At 44.9% G+C, this 13120-nt stretch overlaps 1 protein-coding gene across 1 annotated transcript; it reads right to left on the bottom strand.

The window, feature by feature from the left end:
- Positions 1-112: 112 nt before the first annotated feature.
- Positions 113-12999, bottom strand: PPL_05402 (putative ubiquitin-protein ligase; the record flags this gene model as incomplete). Its single annotated transcript, XM_020576285.1, has 4 exons — positions 113-1290; positions 1636-1832; positions 1927-12313; positions 12417-12999. 4 exons carry the CDS (start codon positions 12997-12999, stop codon positions 113-115), a joined length of 12345 nt encoding a protein of 4114 aa, XP_020433534.1.
- Positions 13000-13120: the final 121 nt, after the last annotated feature.

Genomic DNA, 13120 nt, shown 5'->3' with positions numbered 1-13120 from the left:
TATTTATAGGTTATAAACAAATTAATTACAAGATAAGATAGAATGTTGTTTATGGTGTTTAGTTTTATTGAGTTTTATTTATGTTTTTTTTTGTTCATGGTCATGATCCTATTCATTCCATCATATTATTTCCATTTAATACAGGTACTGGTACTGTGATGTCATCGGGTGTGATAAAGTCAGCATCGATATCTCTGCATGTTGTGATGGCATAGAGAAGTTTCTCTCTCATGATCTCCTGTGAGCTGTAGTTTGGAAGTGTGAGTGTGAAGAAACAGGTTTGTGCTTCCGGTAGGTATTCATCTTGATTCTCATCGATTGACATTCTGCTCGATGAGCCTTCACCGTGCAGTCCACTCTCGTAGTCGTCGTCGTAGAAGGTCGATTCATTGCGAATGAACACTTGCAATTGGAATTGGAAGTTGAATTCGTTCGAGGGCGGCAGACGTGAACGTCCCCAGACGAATCGGAGGAATAACGTTTGTTCCTCCGAGGAGAACGATTCGAGCGTGCGCCAGAACCAAACGACGCGTGGCTCATTCGACGACAGTCCATAGTAACGAGTGTGACGTTTCAGCAGTTTGAGATCGAGTCCTGGCATGCCGCAGACGCGCATCTCCAACTCTTGCCAAGTGTAGATGTTGAGCATGTGCAGCGGAACGATCGATGCTACACCTCTCACCATCGCGTCGATCTGAAGTTTGAATTCATTGAGCTTGTATTGTTCGAGTAGCTTTACAAACTCGAGACGATTGCTCCATGTCACCGATTGATTCTTTCCGTCTTGAACGAGCTCCACTACGCTGTTGTCAATGGAACGAGTTGTGAAATTCTGGAAGATCAGCTCGTTGAACATTTCCTGATCCAAAGAGTTGCGTCCAGTCGGTGACTTTTCCATCATTTCAAAGAGGTTGGTCGAGTATTTATCGATCGCCTCTAGGTCTTGACGATCGACTTTGGCGCAGACCAACGACTTCCAAAAGATCGAGGGGAATGAAAGTTCAATGCAATTCTTGGTACGAATGGCAATACCGATGAGTTTACCAACGAATTCATAGAGATGAAGAGAGAATGGCGAGTTCTCCGATGAGTTGGGTACGAGTTTATCACGATTGAATGCAACGTCGCCCTGTGCATTGTGACAAGGTAGGAAGAGATTCATCTCCGATCCTTGAATCTCAGATATGATTTGTGTTATGCACTCGCGATAAGGACCACCTGCATCTCTGGCACCTTCACGCTCCAGTTTCACTTCGAACGCCCTGTCATTATGACGGAGTCGCGACGGATCTATCATTCCAATCTGGCGGAACAGCTGAAGGAATAGCGATTCCGGTTGATGGTGATGTGCCAGCTGTTGATGCTGAAGCAGTAGGTGTTGTTGTTGATGGTGATGTTGATGAATCTGTTGAGATTGTTGGTGTAGCAGATTGAGGAAATCGCTATTATTGAGATTCGATTGATGATGACTGAATCGGTTGCCAAGCATTTGTTGGCCGGCCGAAGTCGACGAGCTTGCAGGACCGTAGAGTGATCCATGGCGGTTGAGATAAACAATGGGACGACGTCCAAATGTTCTGGAATTCTGTATGGCATTGCCAAGTGCTTCAAGTTTGTGGTCGTAGAACAACAGACCACGAAGACTGCACAGCCTATAGGCAATCGACCAATCTTCACTGGCACCACGCAAGTCAACATACTGAAGGAATGATTGAACACATGTATTGAAATGTTTCAGCACATTGAATCTCAAATACAATACCAAAGGATCCTTAATTTCATACAACAATGGGAATAATATTAAATATTCAGTTGTACAACATTGTTCAAATCTATAGAAAATTATCAAATTGAGGAGAAATTGAGTGAGTGAGTGAGTTTTCTTCTTCAGAACAATAGATAATAGATAATGATATTATTACTTACACTAATTGAGAAGGTGTCTTCTTTTGTTTCTCACAGACTGTGTTTACAAATTTAACTAGTTCCAAGTCGAGACTGTGATTCCATGGTTTCGAAAGAAGGAATTCAATTTCTTGATCGTACTGCTGTTCATGTTCCTTTTGGACTTCTTCAGTAAAGAGTGGTGTCACTGTGAATCTGAATCCCCATTCCGATTCGTGAGAGTCAGAGTAGAATGACCAAATGAAACGATCGCCACTGATTAGGATCGGTGTCTGTGGGAAGTCACCGGTAAAGAAACCAAGATCATCACCTCCCGGTGTGATTCTCGAGAACATGAGATAGTCGACATACGATTGAGTCTTGGATTTCGGTTCGAAATCAACACGTAGTGACACGGCGTTCGGTATCACAATGTTGGCTGTTACACGAACACCTTGAGGGTATGGATGTGGACTGTCGACCACCTGTTTGAATCGCGTCTCAATGAATGCTTCTTTGATGAACTCGCGATTCAATCCTTTGCCCTTGAAGAGATTCTCAAGAATCTTGTAGGTCTTGATGATGCGGTGGAAAACTACACGTGGATCCTCGATAACTATATCCTTGTTATCCAACTTGTTGTTGGAATTCGACAGCAGATTGTTGCTGCTGGCAACAAGAGAGCTACCAATAGTAGGTCCACCACTACCACTACCACCACTGCCGCCGCCAACTCCACTGTTTGTATTGATATTGACAGTGTTTGAGGAGGAACTGGAAGCAGATGAGGAACTGGAAGTGGATTGGTCCAAGTTGATAGTTTGCCAATGAGCTTTGTTGATTTCCGAGTGAATGCACAGCTCAATAAGTCGTTGTAGGTACTGTGAGTAGAGTGTGTTTGTTACGTTCAAATTAGTTTCGAATCGGTAGAGTTTGAACATCTCTTCTTTGAGGTAATCAAGCTTGTTGGTGTTTTGTGGCACTGCCATCGGTGCTTCACGTTGTTTCTGAAGTACACGTGTGAGGAAGTTGATTACTTTCAGTTTACGATCCAGCGGTTGATTGTTATCGAGATGATGCATTAACAACTCGATCAGGTCACTCGAGAAGAAGTAGGGATAGCGCGCGATAAAGTGGCTTGGTTCCAGTTGGAGTGCCCAATCCACGAGGAAACACGCAAATTCAAAGTTTGGATTGGGCAGTAGACTGACGTCACTGGTACGCAAACGTATCGGGGTGACAGTGAACTTGTATCCCCATTCAGAGTTGGGTGAATCCGAGTTGAAAATCATCCAGAATTGACCGGCTTGAACGAGCGTCGGTGGGAACGAGGTGATCTTTCCGCAGAATGAAGCGATCAAGTCGGTACAGCACGGATCGTAGAAGAACTTTAGCACACCATAGCCAGGCTCAGTGGTTGTGCGAGAGTCAAACACCACGAGCAGCGATAGAGCACCCTCGACACGAATGATCTTTTTGCATTTGTAGTTTGGAGGGTATGGATGTGGTGATTCCTCGTTGAGATGAGGTAGTTGTTCGTGAGCGGTTTCCTTCAGTTGCAGCGAACACTCTTTGACGAGCATCTCAACCAGCGAGTTTGATGAGAGTGTGTTGGATTTCGAACGGAACGACGCACTAGAGATACAGGCGCTATTGATAATCTGTAGCCAATCGTTCAACTCCTCTTGCGAGGGTGCTTGGAACAAGTGAGTTTTGTTTGAGGCAACTGTCACTTGGAAACAACAGTCCTTCTTATTGAATATCTTGTTTTGCTTGGGAATCGATATCTGTGTGACAGAAACAATGTCACGCAAGTCGATCGATCCAATCGGCGAGAGTGAGAATGTGTCTTTCGAGAAGGAATGCAATCCCGTTGGATTGGCAGAGTGCGCGCCAATTGTCGATTGGGATTGTTGAGTTTGACTCTGTGATTTGTAGTAGAACAGTGCATCACTTGAGAGAACAACGAACACACGTTTCCAAAGTTTGATAATCTTTTGTTGTTTCATGAGATTACCGGTTTTCAGTGGTTCTCCAAGTCCGCTGTTTACACCAAGTACCGGCGGCTTGTAACTCTTCCATTTGGTGCCTTCAGTGCTGGCACTCAACGAGTTGGAATTGGCCTGGTCAACAGACACTGAAAGACTTGAGGTAACAGTGAGTGACGAAGACAATGACAGTAGATTCTTCTCGGATGTTGAAAACGACTTTTCCAACTTGTCGCTCGACGAAGATTTCTTTCCACCACTACCACTTCCACTACTGCTGCTACTACCAATACTATCTCTCATACTACTTAAGCTTCCAGAATCATTGTTATTATTGTTGGGAATGTTAGAATCTAAATGGTGTTGATGTTGATGTTGTTGAGATTCCTGTCGGACGAGCAGCGTCAACTTTGATTGCAGTAGCTTTAGATTCTGTAGATCCTTTTGCATGAGAACATTGTTACTGATGTTACTAAAGAGTTTGGTGATGTTATTGTTGACTTTACTCGATCCAGCGAAACTGTTGAGCAGCGAGGTGTGAAGCGTCAACTTGAGAATGTAAATGAGATTCTTGGCACCACCGAATGAACTGTAGGCAACTTTAATGTTGTTGGGAAGTGAAACGAGCAATGAGATCAATGCTTGTCTGGCAAAGAGAATGGAGAGAGCCATCTCTGAAGATGCATCCAATTGAACGAGTTGAGCTTGTGAGTATTTATCGATCGATTGTAACGGATTCTTGGAGGAACGATCGGAAGTTGGTGGGAGAATCAGTATCTCATAGCACAACCACCAATCGACAAGTGAGAAAGTATCCTCATCCAACAAGGTAACAAGAACCTGTTTGTGTTTCTTATCGATGTTCTTGACGATTCCAACGGAACCGATGATACGATCCATGTCCAACACCCAATTGCTTCGACACAGTCCGAGTTTCTCACGTTTTCCAACCATCACTGACATTCCCACTTGAACTTCCGTCCACGGAATACGTTTTCCTGGAATTCCTTCTTCAGGAATATCATCTTCAGTGATATTTTCATCGTCATCCGTTGTAGTTCCACCGCCATTTTGTTCAACTTCATCCTCTGGATTACCATTGTTATTGTTACTGTTGTTGTTGTTGGCAACTGCATTGTTGGTATTGTTACTACTACCACTACCTCCAGTATTACTATTGTTATTATTATTATTATTTGTAACACTTGATGAATTAGCAGAGTTTTGACGTGATTTAACATCACTTCCTTTCTTTTGATGTCCACTCAGACTGTTACCACGACTTCCACTTCCACTACCATCTTTACTCGATCCGCTGGCATGATGATCTTCATCCTGATTACGATTGGAATCTAGTGAATCATCACCCTCCAAGTCAATCATTCCAAACTCATCGAATTCCTCGGTTTCATTCAACTCATTGTCCTCGTCGATATCGAGTTCCGTAATGAGCGGTTCGTCAAAGCTGTCCGACTTTTTCATGGACATTGAACTGGCGGAAGCAGCAGCAGTTGCAGCCGATTGCGATTCACCTGTGATGAACAACTTGAATGAACTATCATAGATACGTTCCTTGAGAATAAAGGAAAGACGTTCCATCTTTTCGATCTTTGGTTCATCCAAAAATTGAATAGGACGACCCAGAGCAAACTCCACCAATATCGGAATCAATATTTCATCCAAAGTGTATTTGGCACACTCTGGATACTTTAGCAATGAACCTAGAATCTTCATAACACGCGACTTTATAAAGAGATAGATGTTTCTTTGATTGGTTCTAAACATCATGGTTGTTGCAGTTGATGTTTGATTCTTTGAGGATGACGATGACGATGAGGAAGTTGATGAATTAATGTTGTTGGAAGATGAGGAGTTGGAATTGGGTGGACTGGCTAACAGTGGAGGTAAAGAGGTTGTGGTTGGTCTGAGGAATACAGAGAGCGATGGAAGTATTGAGGATAGCGACGGTAGGAACTGACTAAAGTCGATCGATACCTCGGTGATTGGCTTCAGGTATCGACGATGGTGAACAGTCTTGGTCAGTTTGGAAATATTGCTATCGAGCAGTACACGACTTAGATTGCTAAGTGGCGAATATTCAATGACGGTTCCGTGTTCGAATCGACCGGATCCCAGCTCCACTTGGACTCTGGCGCCCACCCATATACCATCGAGGTGACCCGCCAGTAGCGTGATCGTGGAGAACACATGCAGGAGTGACTGTGTCGAAGGTGGAGCAGTTGGTTTCATCGTCTCAAGAACAATGGTAGAGGGCAACAGCTTCAAACCGTCTTCAATATGCTTCTGGAGTGACGGTTTCCAGAGTGGAGTGCGTAGGAGTATACGCAGGAGCGAGACAACCTCGGAGACGTAGGAGAGTGCCATCGAAGGTTGATTCTTCTCGGTGAGTGCGCTCTCCAAGTGTGAGGAAATCAGCGGTGTTATGTCATAGAGGAATGGAACGACATGGCCAAAGTTGACGGACAACGATACACCGGCACCGAGTTGGACAGCCGGGAAGTAGTCGCCATAGACATTCTTGAAAGCGGTTCCAAGGTATTTACCGTTCTTGGTGAAGAATACTTTGCCTTCCTTGCGATTCCATCCACATCCAATGACATCGTTACGAGTGAATGTCGTTGCGTAGATACGTGAGCGATACGCGTTGATTCTATGACAGACTTTGTGGCCGTCGCGAGCAGAGAATCCATAGCCATACTTCCAGTCACGAAGTGAACGCAACTGCGCCAAATGATTCATTGGGAAGAGACCAACGATACAACTTAGTTCGCGACTCAACGACTCATTGTTGTCGTTCTCAATCTTGACTTCAAAGTAAAAGAGTGGAACGTTCTCGGGGATCAAGTTGTCAGAGCGCACAATGGGCGACATCTCATTGGTGTTGTTGGTGCCTGAGAATGTAGCGATTTTGGCATCGTTAGAGAAACGCAACATCGTTGTTGCTGCGCCGCCACTCGTATTATCCCAACAGGAAGGGAACACTGTTGTCTTGTCAAACATCGAGAAGTAGGAATGTGACGAATCAAACTTTGTACTATGATTGTTACTAAAGAAAAGATTGTAGTTTGAAGAGGTAATAAAGAATCGAGGATCGATATACTTTGAAGTATCCAATAGATCCGAGGAGCATCCCCAATAACTTATTGCACCAACAATATCAATGAGTAGATTGAACAATGATTTCGAGTTGTTACCACTGCCACCAACTGTGTTGGAACTGCTGTTGTTGCTGTTGCTTGAATTTGAGTTGGACGATTGCGAAGTAGTGGAAGAGGACAACACTGCTGCAGCTGCAGGCGATGGAGTTGAGCTGGAAACAGGACTGGCTGTCGACACTGACGTCGGTGGAGTAGAAGATTGCGATGTGGAATTCGATCGTTTAGAAGAGACCACCAATTTGTTGGGTGGAGCATACGGAAGAATTCTTCTAAAGATTCGAAGTGTCAACTTCCGGTGAGTTTCATCACCGACCTGCAAGATACAATGGAATATATGAAGGAACGACGGTGATATCAAACGTTGTTTCACCGAGTTGAAAGCAGAGAGAATGTAGAGGAGTGACAATCCATCACTGAAATCATAGTTTAGGGTTGTACGTTCACCTCTCATTATTCTACGTCCTTTGTTGGCGATCGACGTCGGTGGTGAAGAAACGGCGGCTGGAAGATCGGAACCTTGCCAATAGGTCTTGTTCTGCTCTTGCAGGTAGACCAGTGAGGAATCGAGTTGTGTTTCCATCAGGTGGAAGAATGCATCTCTGAGTGTGTCCAACGAGCGATTGGTAGTTCCAAGCAGACTCAACATTGAATTGGTCATCGAGGTCTGCTTGTTGTTATTGTTTGGACCACCATCGACACAAATCAATCCGAGGAATCTAAACAGTGCTTTGGCATTGCGTTTCAACTTTTCTTTTTCGACGCGTTCCTCCTCGACGAAACCAGAGTAGTTGTTGTTGGCAGAGAACAGGTTGCTACTGCTACTGCCACCACTGCCAATCGAGCTTGAAGATTGTGAGTGGAGCAAGATCGAATTGATAGGAGATTGTGCGCTCATTACACTGTGGCTACTCGACCACAATCCACCCCAAATCGAATCGTTTGTCATCAATCCGTGAATCTTGTTGAAGATGTCGACACTCGTCAACAAATCTGCGTCTTCCGATGTGAAATTCAGAGTGAATGCATCGAGAGCATACAGTTTCAGAGTGTAATCACTGTTTGGATCTTGTAGCAGCGACGCAATGTCTTCCATGAGCGCACGGAAGTTACGCTTGATGTCTTTGAATAGACGAGATCCACAACCCTGAAGATGGTCGAGATAGTGGAATGGAGGAGATCGCTGTTTCACCAGTCCACTGTTTCTGAGTGCCGGGCCAATATAGCAGAGTGTCTCATGCTTCATGGTGTGATCGGATGCACAACGCAAGATGTCGATCATCGCCTGCAATCCAATGCTACGAGTGTAGGCACGTGAACGTCGCCCAACCAGAATCTTCTTGATATCCTCAAGCGAGACATTCGACAGTACAAACTGGATAACCGCGGAAACTATTTCATTCCAAATCTGGCTGTTGAGAGTTGCACGCTCCTGATCCTTGGGAGTGGGATTCGCCAACAACGTTTCATTGTCGAAAAACAGCGATTGCAACTCCAACAAAAACATTGCTTTCTCCAGAAGTTTATCGGTTATCTCCTTGTAGATTGTTTCCCTCAGGGTTGCATGTGCATGGATCGATCTTCGCTTGGCTGTTTCATCCTCGGGAGCAACAACAACATTCGACGTTGAATTGATAACGTTATTGGTGTTCAAATTCTCTTGGTGACGTTGGATAATTGCAGTACGGATTTGGTTCACCGACTTCCAAACATCGATGAGCTGTTGTGGTGGTTTCAACTGAGGTTCGGCGGCAGCAACGCTGCTGGAACCACTTGAACTTCCAGCACTGCTAGTGGAACTGGTGTCGCTAATCTCACTGGCAGCCAGTGCCATTTCCTTGGATTTCGCTTGCATAATTTCCAACGCGAAATTCATCGCCAGTTCACCCAGGCCAAGATGTTTGAGCATCGCTGCAATAACCGCTTGTTGCGCTGTTCTAATGTTGCCTCTACCACGCACTTTCTCACCGGTGATATACTGCCACATAAAGTCAGAGAGTGACTGTGAGAAGATCTCTCCGGAACGCTTGGCAAGCGATACCAAGAAACGTTGAATCGCTTTCCACTGTGGAGTCATCAAGCTTTGCGGACAGACATTGACATCGATTGGGTAGGGTTGTGGCTGTGGGTTTGGATGTGGACTGGCAGTGATACCGGTGTCACTTCCAAATAGGACATGTGAAACATACTCCTCTTCGACACCGCCACTAAATAGCGGTGACTCTAGGATGGCGCGATTCTCCAGTTCCAACTCACTGAGCGGGTCGCCACTGATGAGCGACGCCGAGAAACGACCTGCCAGACAACACATGGTTTTCTCAAGATGCGAAGACCATGGCAACGATGTCTTATCGGAATTTGGCATGTGTCCAATGATGTTGCAACGATATCCCCAGAATGCGTAAGGATTGGATGCGCCTGTTGCCGAGCCGGTGATGAATTGGAATACGACGGTGTCACCGGGAATCAAGATACGACGCTTTGGCCATTGAGCCAAAGAAAATTGGTCGATAGGTTCTTTGGAATCTGCAGATTCAAAGATCTGGAGAAGATCGTCTGGTGTGCTGGTGGACGACCGCTCGTCAAACACCAGCGACAAGAAGACGGCACCGGGAATCGACACCAGCTGACGAGTATTCATAAATGGATGATAGGGATGTGGCGATTCAGAGATACGCGAAGGTCCCTCAACAAAACTACTACGTTTTTGTAGAGGTTGTCTTCCGAGTTCCGGTCGATTCAACAGTTTTGGAAGACGACGGTTGACGCGATCCACCACGCCAATCAGAGGAACAAGCGAGGGAAGCAGTTCTTTGGCCAACCAGATATGATAGGAAAATAAAAAGAGTGAATGAATCAGTGTTGGAAGCAATGCACCGACCACCGAAGATTTAAAGTCTGTGAGGAGAATCGATTGATTCCTCTGAGTCGACTCAGAGTCGAGCACGCCAAGCAACAGCTCCTTACACTTGTCCATGAGAAGTCGCGAGTAGGCAACCAGTGCTTGTGACGGTGCATCGGTTCCAACAATGGAATTCTCAACTCTCAATATCAGATCTTTCTGAATTGCTAGGAGTAGTCGCATGGCTGGCGACGATGTGCTCAGAGGAGGTGGTGGTGCCGATGAGAAGAATGAGAAACCAAGATGCGACTGAGTGGAATCGTGTCTGGACAACTGTGGTATGCTCTGCTTGGGAATGGTGGCCTGTGCTTCCATAAGCAAATGCTTGATAATCGGAACGAAAAGATTGAGAGGATCGAACGGTTTGTCCGACAACTGATACTCGGTTCCCTCGAAATTAAACACAGAGAATGGCGACGGAATCTCAGAGAGTAACGGTGGCAATGCAAAGAACGATGCATTTGGATGGTTTGCCAACAGCGATAACACCGAGTTCAATAGCATCGAATAGCCTTTCTCACGTTCTTTTTCTTTGGTCGGTTTCGTTCCGGGTATAGTCGGAAGCGATCCAGCTTTTCTGTGATTCATCACCTGTTCCAGCAAGGTCTTTACAAAGTTTGCTTTGTCCAGCGATGTTGGATAGAAAAGATCCAAACCAATGGTGAGAATCTCACACGATTCCTCCATGATCGTATTGAATTCCGGTAGGATCTCTTTGGAGGTTCCATTGGTTTGTGAGGGCAGTGCAGAGAGCGACGACTGCTTCACTAGTGGTGGAGGAGGATTGGAAGACGATCCTTCGACACCGTCGATGACGAAACCCAAGAGAAGATCACGCAATTGATGTAAGAAAGTCTGATCGATACACTTCAACAGTGAATCACGCGATGAATCTTGGTAGTGTTGTTGACTACGCTCCAAACTCCTGATGTTCGAAGTCAGACGGAACAGATTGACTTTTAGCAATCGCAAACAATAGATGATACAGCGTAGAATGTCAATGGTTTTAGGTGAGGTCAATGAGTAGCCGATTCTCAGCTGTCCTTGATAGTGCTTCAGAATGGAGTACAACTGTGAGAAGGTATTGAAGTTCACCTCAACACTGTACGGTTCGTTCAGCTTGTAGAGATGATGAATCGTCGATGCCGAAGAATGATTCGAATTCTCAGAGACCGACGGCATATAATCGACGGCCAGTCTACTCAGTATGCCAAGCACTGTTGAGACAACCTGCTTTGGCTCCATACCCATATTGTCATCGGATTCGACCATCGATGTTGTAATGGTAGTTGAAATCATTGTTGCGTTTGACGATGTCGTTGAAGTGGTAGAGATTGTCGAGGTCGATGTCGAGGTCGAGGTCGAGGTGGACGACGAAGATGTCGAGGTGGTCGAGGAGCTGCTGCTACTGCCGCTGGCGCCCGTAGTAGTGGAGGAACGCGACAATATAATAGGGAAGTTGTGTTTGGGACCGAATCCCTCGTTTCCATAACGACCGATTTCCGATTCGCTACTGGAGTAGTTCCATATGACGTTGTTGACAAAGTCGTAGGTCGAAGTGATACCGATCGGTTGATTCTCCAGACAGTAGTTGCCAACGAGCGATCCATCGCTAAGACTAAACGCGCGACAAATATACGATTTCGTATCGAAATTGTAGTCGGTTCCAAGAGGTGGCGGTAGAACCACCATCAGATAATGTCCGTTGGTATAGAACGATCCCAGCTCGAGCACCGCCGGATTCAACACTAGCTCTTCGTTGACGTCGGAATCGGGATAGCGCAGCTCGATTCTCTTGATGTGTTTGAAGCTGGCGAACGGGTCGTACATGTCGACGATGAACTGCTTGTTGTTGTAGCTGTGGAATCGCTGCAGCGTCAGGATGTAGATGTAGCGGCCGTCGGTGAACATAGGGGAACGCGTTGTTATCTGGTAGTGCGGTGTGAGAAAGATCGATTCGTCTACAGAGGACTGCACTGTTTCCGCGCCAAACGGCAACGTTAGATTGTTGGTGGTGTTGAGTGAACCACCGCCATCTTGGTGGATGCGCGCAACCTCTTGGAGAGTGAGCGGATCGATAACAATCAACGCCGCAGGATCGGTGGATGGCGATCGATAGTAGAGATGATTACCGACCGATGCCAACCAACCCTTCTCCTTTGGATACCAATGTCCGTTACGAGCATAGATTCTACCCTGATGTGTTCCAAAGTAGCCAGTACCGATCTTTGCCAGACCACAATTATCATGAATATAAATATAATCACCGTCCGAAGTAATCGTTGCAATATTGGTATTCGGTGAAGACAAGAAAGACAATGAATCTTCAGATGCATTATCATTCCATAATATTGGCCATGTTGCTAATAATAATAATAAATAGTTACAATAACAATCATTAGTAAGTATTGTTGTTTTAGTGGTGGTGGTGATAATAATAGATTACGACGATCTATGTTAACATACCAAATAATAAATCTCTAGATAATGGACTTAATGGTAAATCTACTTTCCATTGTTCAAGTTGTCTAATGAATGGAATCAATCTCAATGAGATTGGTTCTGTATTATTACTATTGTTGTTAATATTGTTGTTATTAATGTTGTTATTAGTATTGTTATTACTACTACTACTATTTGATGTATCGGATGTTATATGTATAGATTCTGGTATGCTACCCATACTACTACTCTGTCCAGTACTATTAGTCTTGAAACTAGATATATGAGGTGGTGGATTCAATCTATTAGATGAATTATTAACACCATTCTTTATACTATTATTACTGTTGTTACTACTACTATTACTATTGTTGTTAATGTTGTTGTTGTTGTTCGGTTGTGTTTGATTGCTATTATTACTATTGTTGTTCGGTTGTGTTTGATTATTGTTTGTTTTGGTATTACTATTATTACTGGTGCTACTGCTGCTGCTGTTTGGTGTCAATTGATGTTGATGTAGTTTGTCGGGCATGATGATGAGTGAGAGTGCGAAAAGGATGGAGCTGAGCGCACCTTGACTGAGTGCCAGTGAGATGAGTGACTCCATTGCTTCACGTTTTATATGTACAATGTTGGTGGCGATGGCAGAGAGTAACCATCGAGTGAGACTATCGATGCAATCTTGTGGTTCGCCCGCCATCGACAGCGCCGGCAACTCTCTAATCATC

Source organism: Heterostelium album, assembly GCF_000004825.1.
Source record: "Heterostelium album PN500 unplaced genomic scaffold PPL_contig12, whole genome shotgun sequence".
In the NCBI taxonomy this organism is placed as follows: domain Eukaryota; phylum Evosea; class Eumycetozoa; order Acytosteliales; family Acytosteliaceae; genus Heterostelium; species Heterostelium album.
This window is presented reverse-complemented; position numbering and strand designations above follow the sequence as displayed.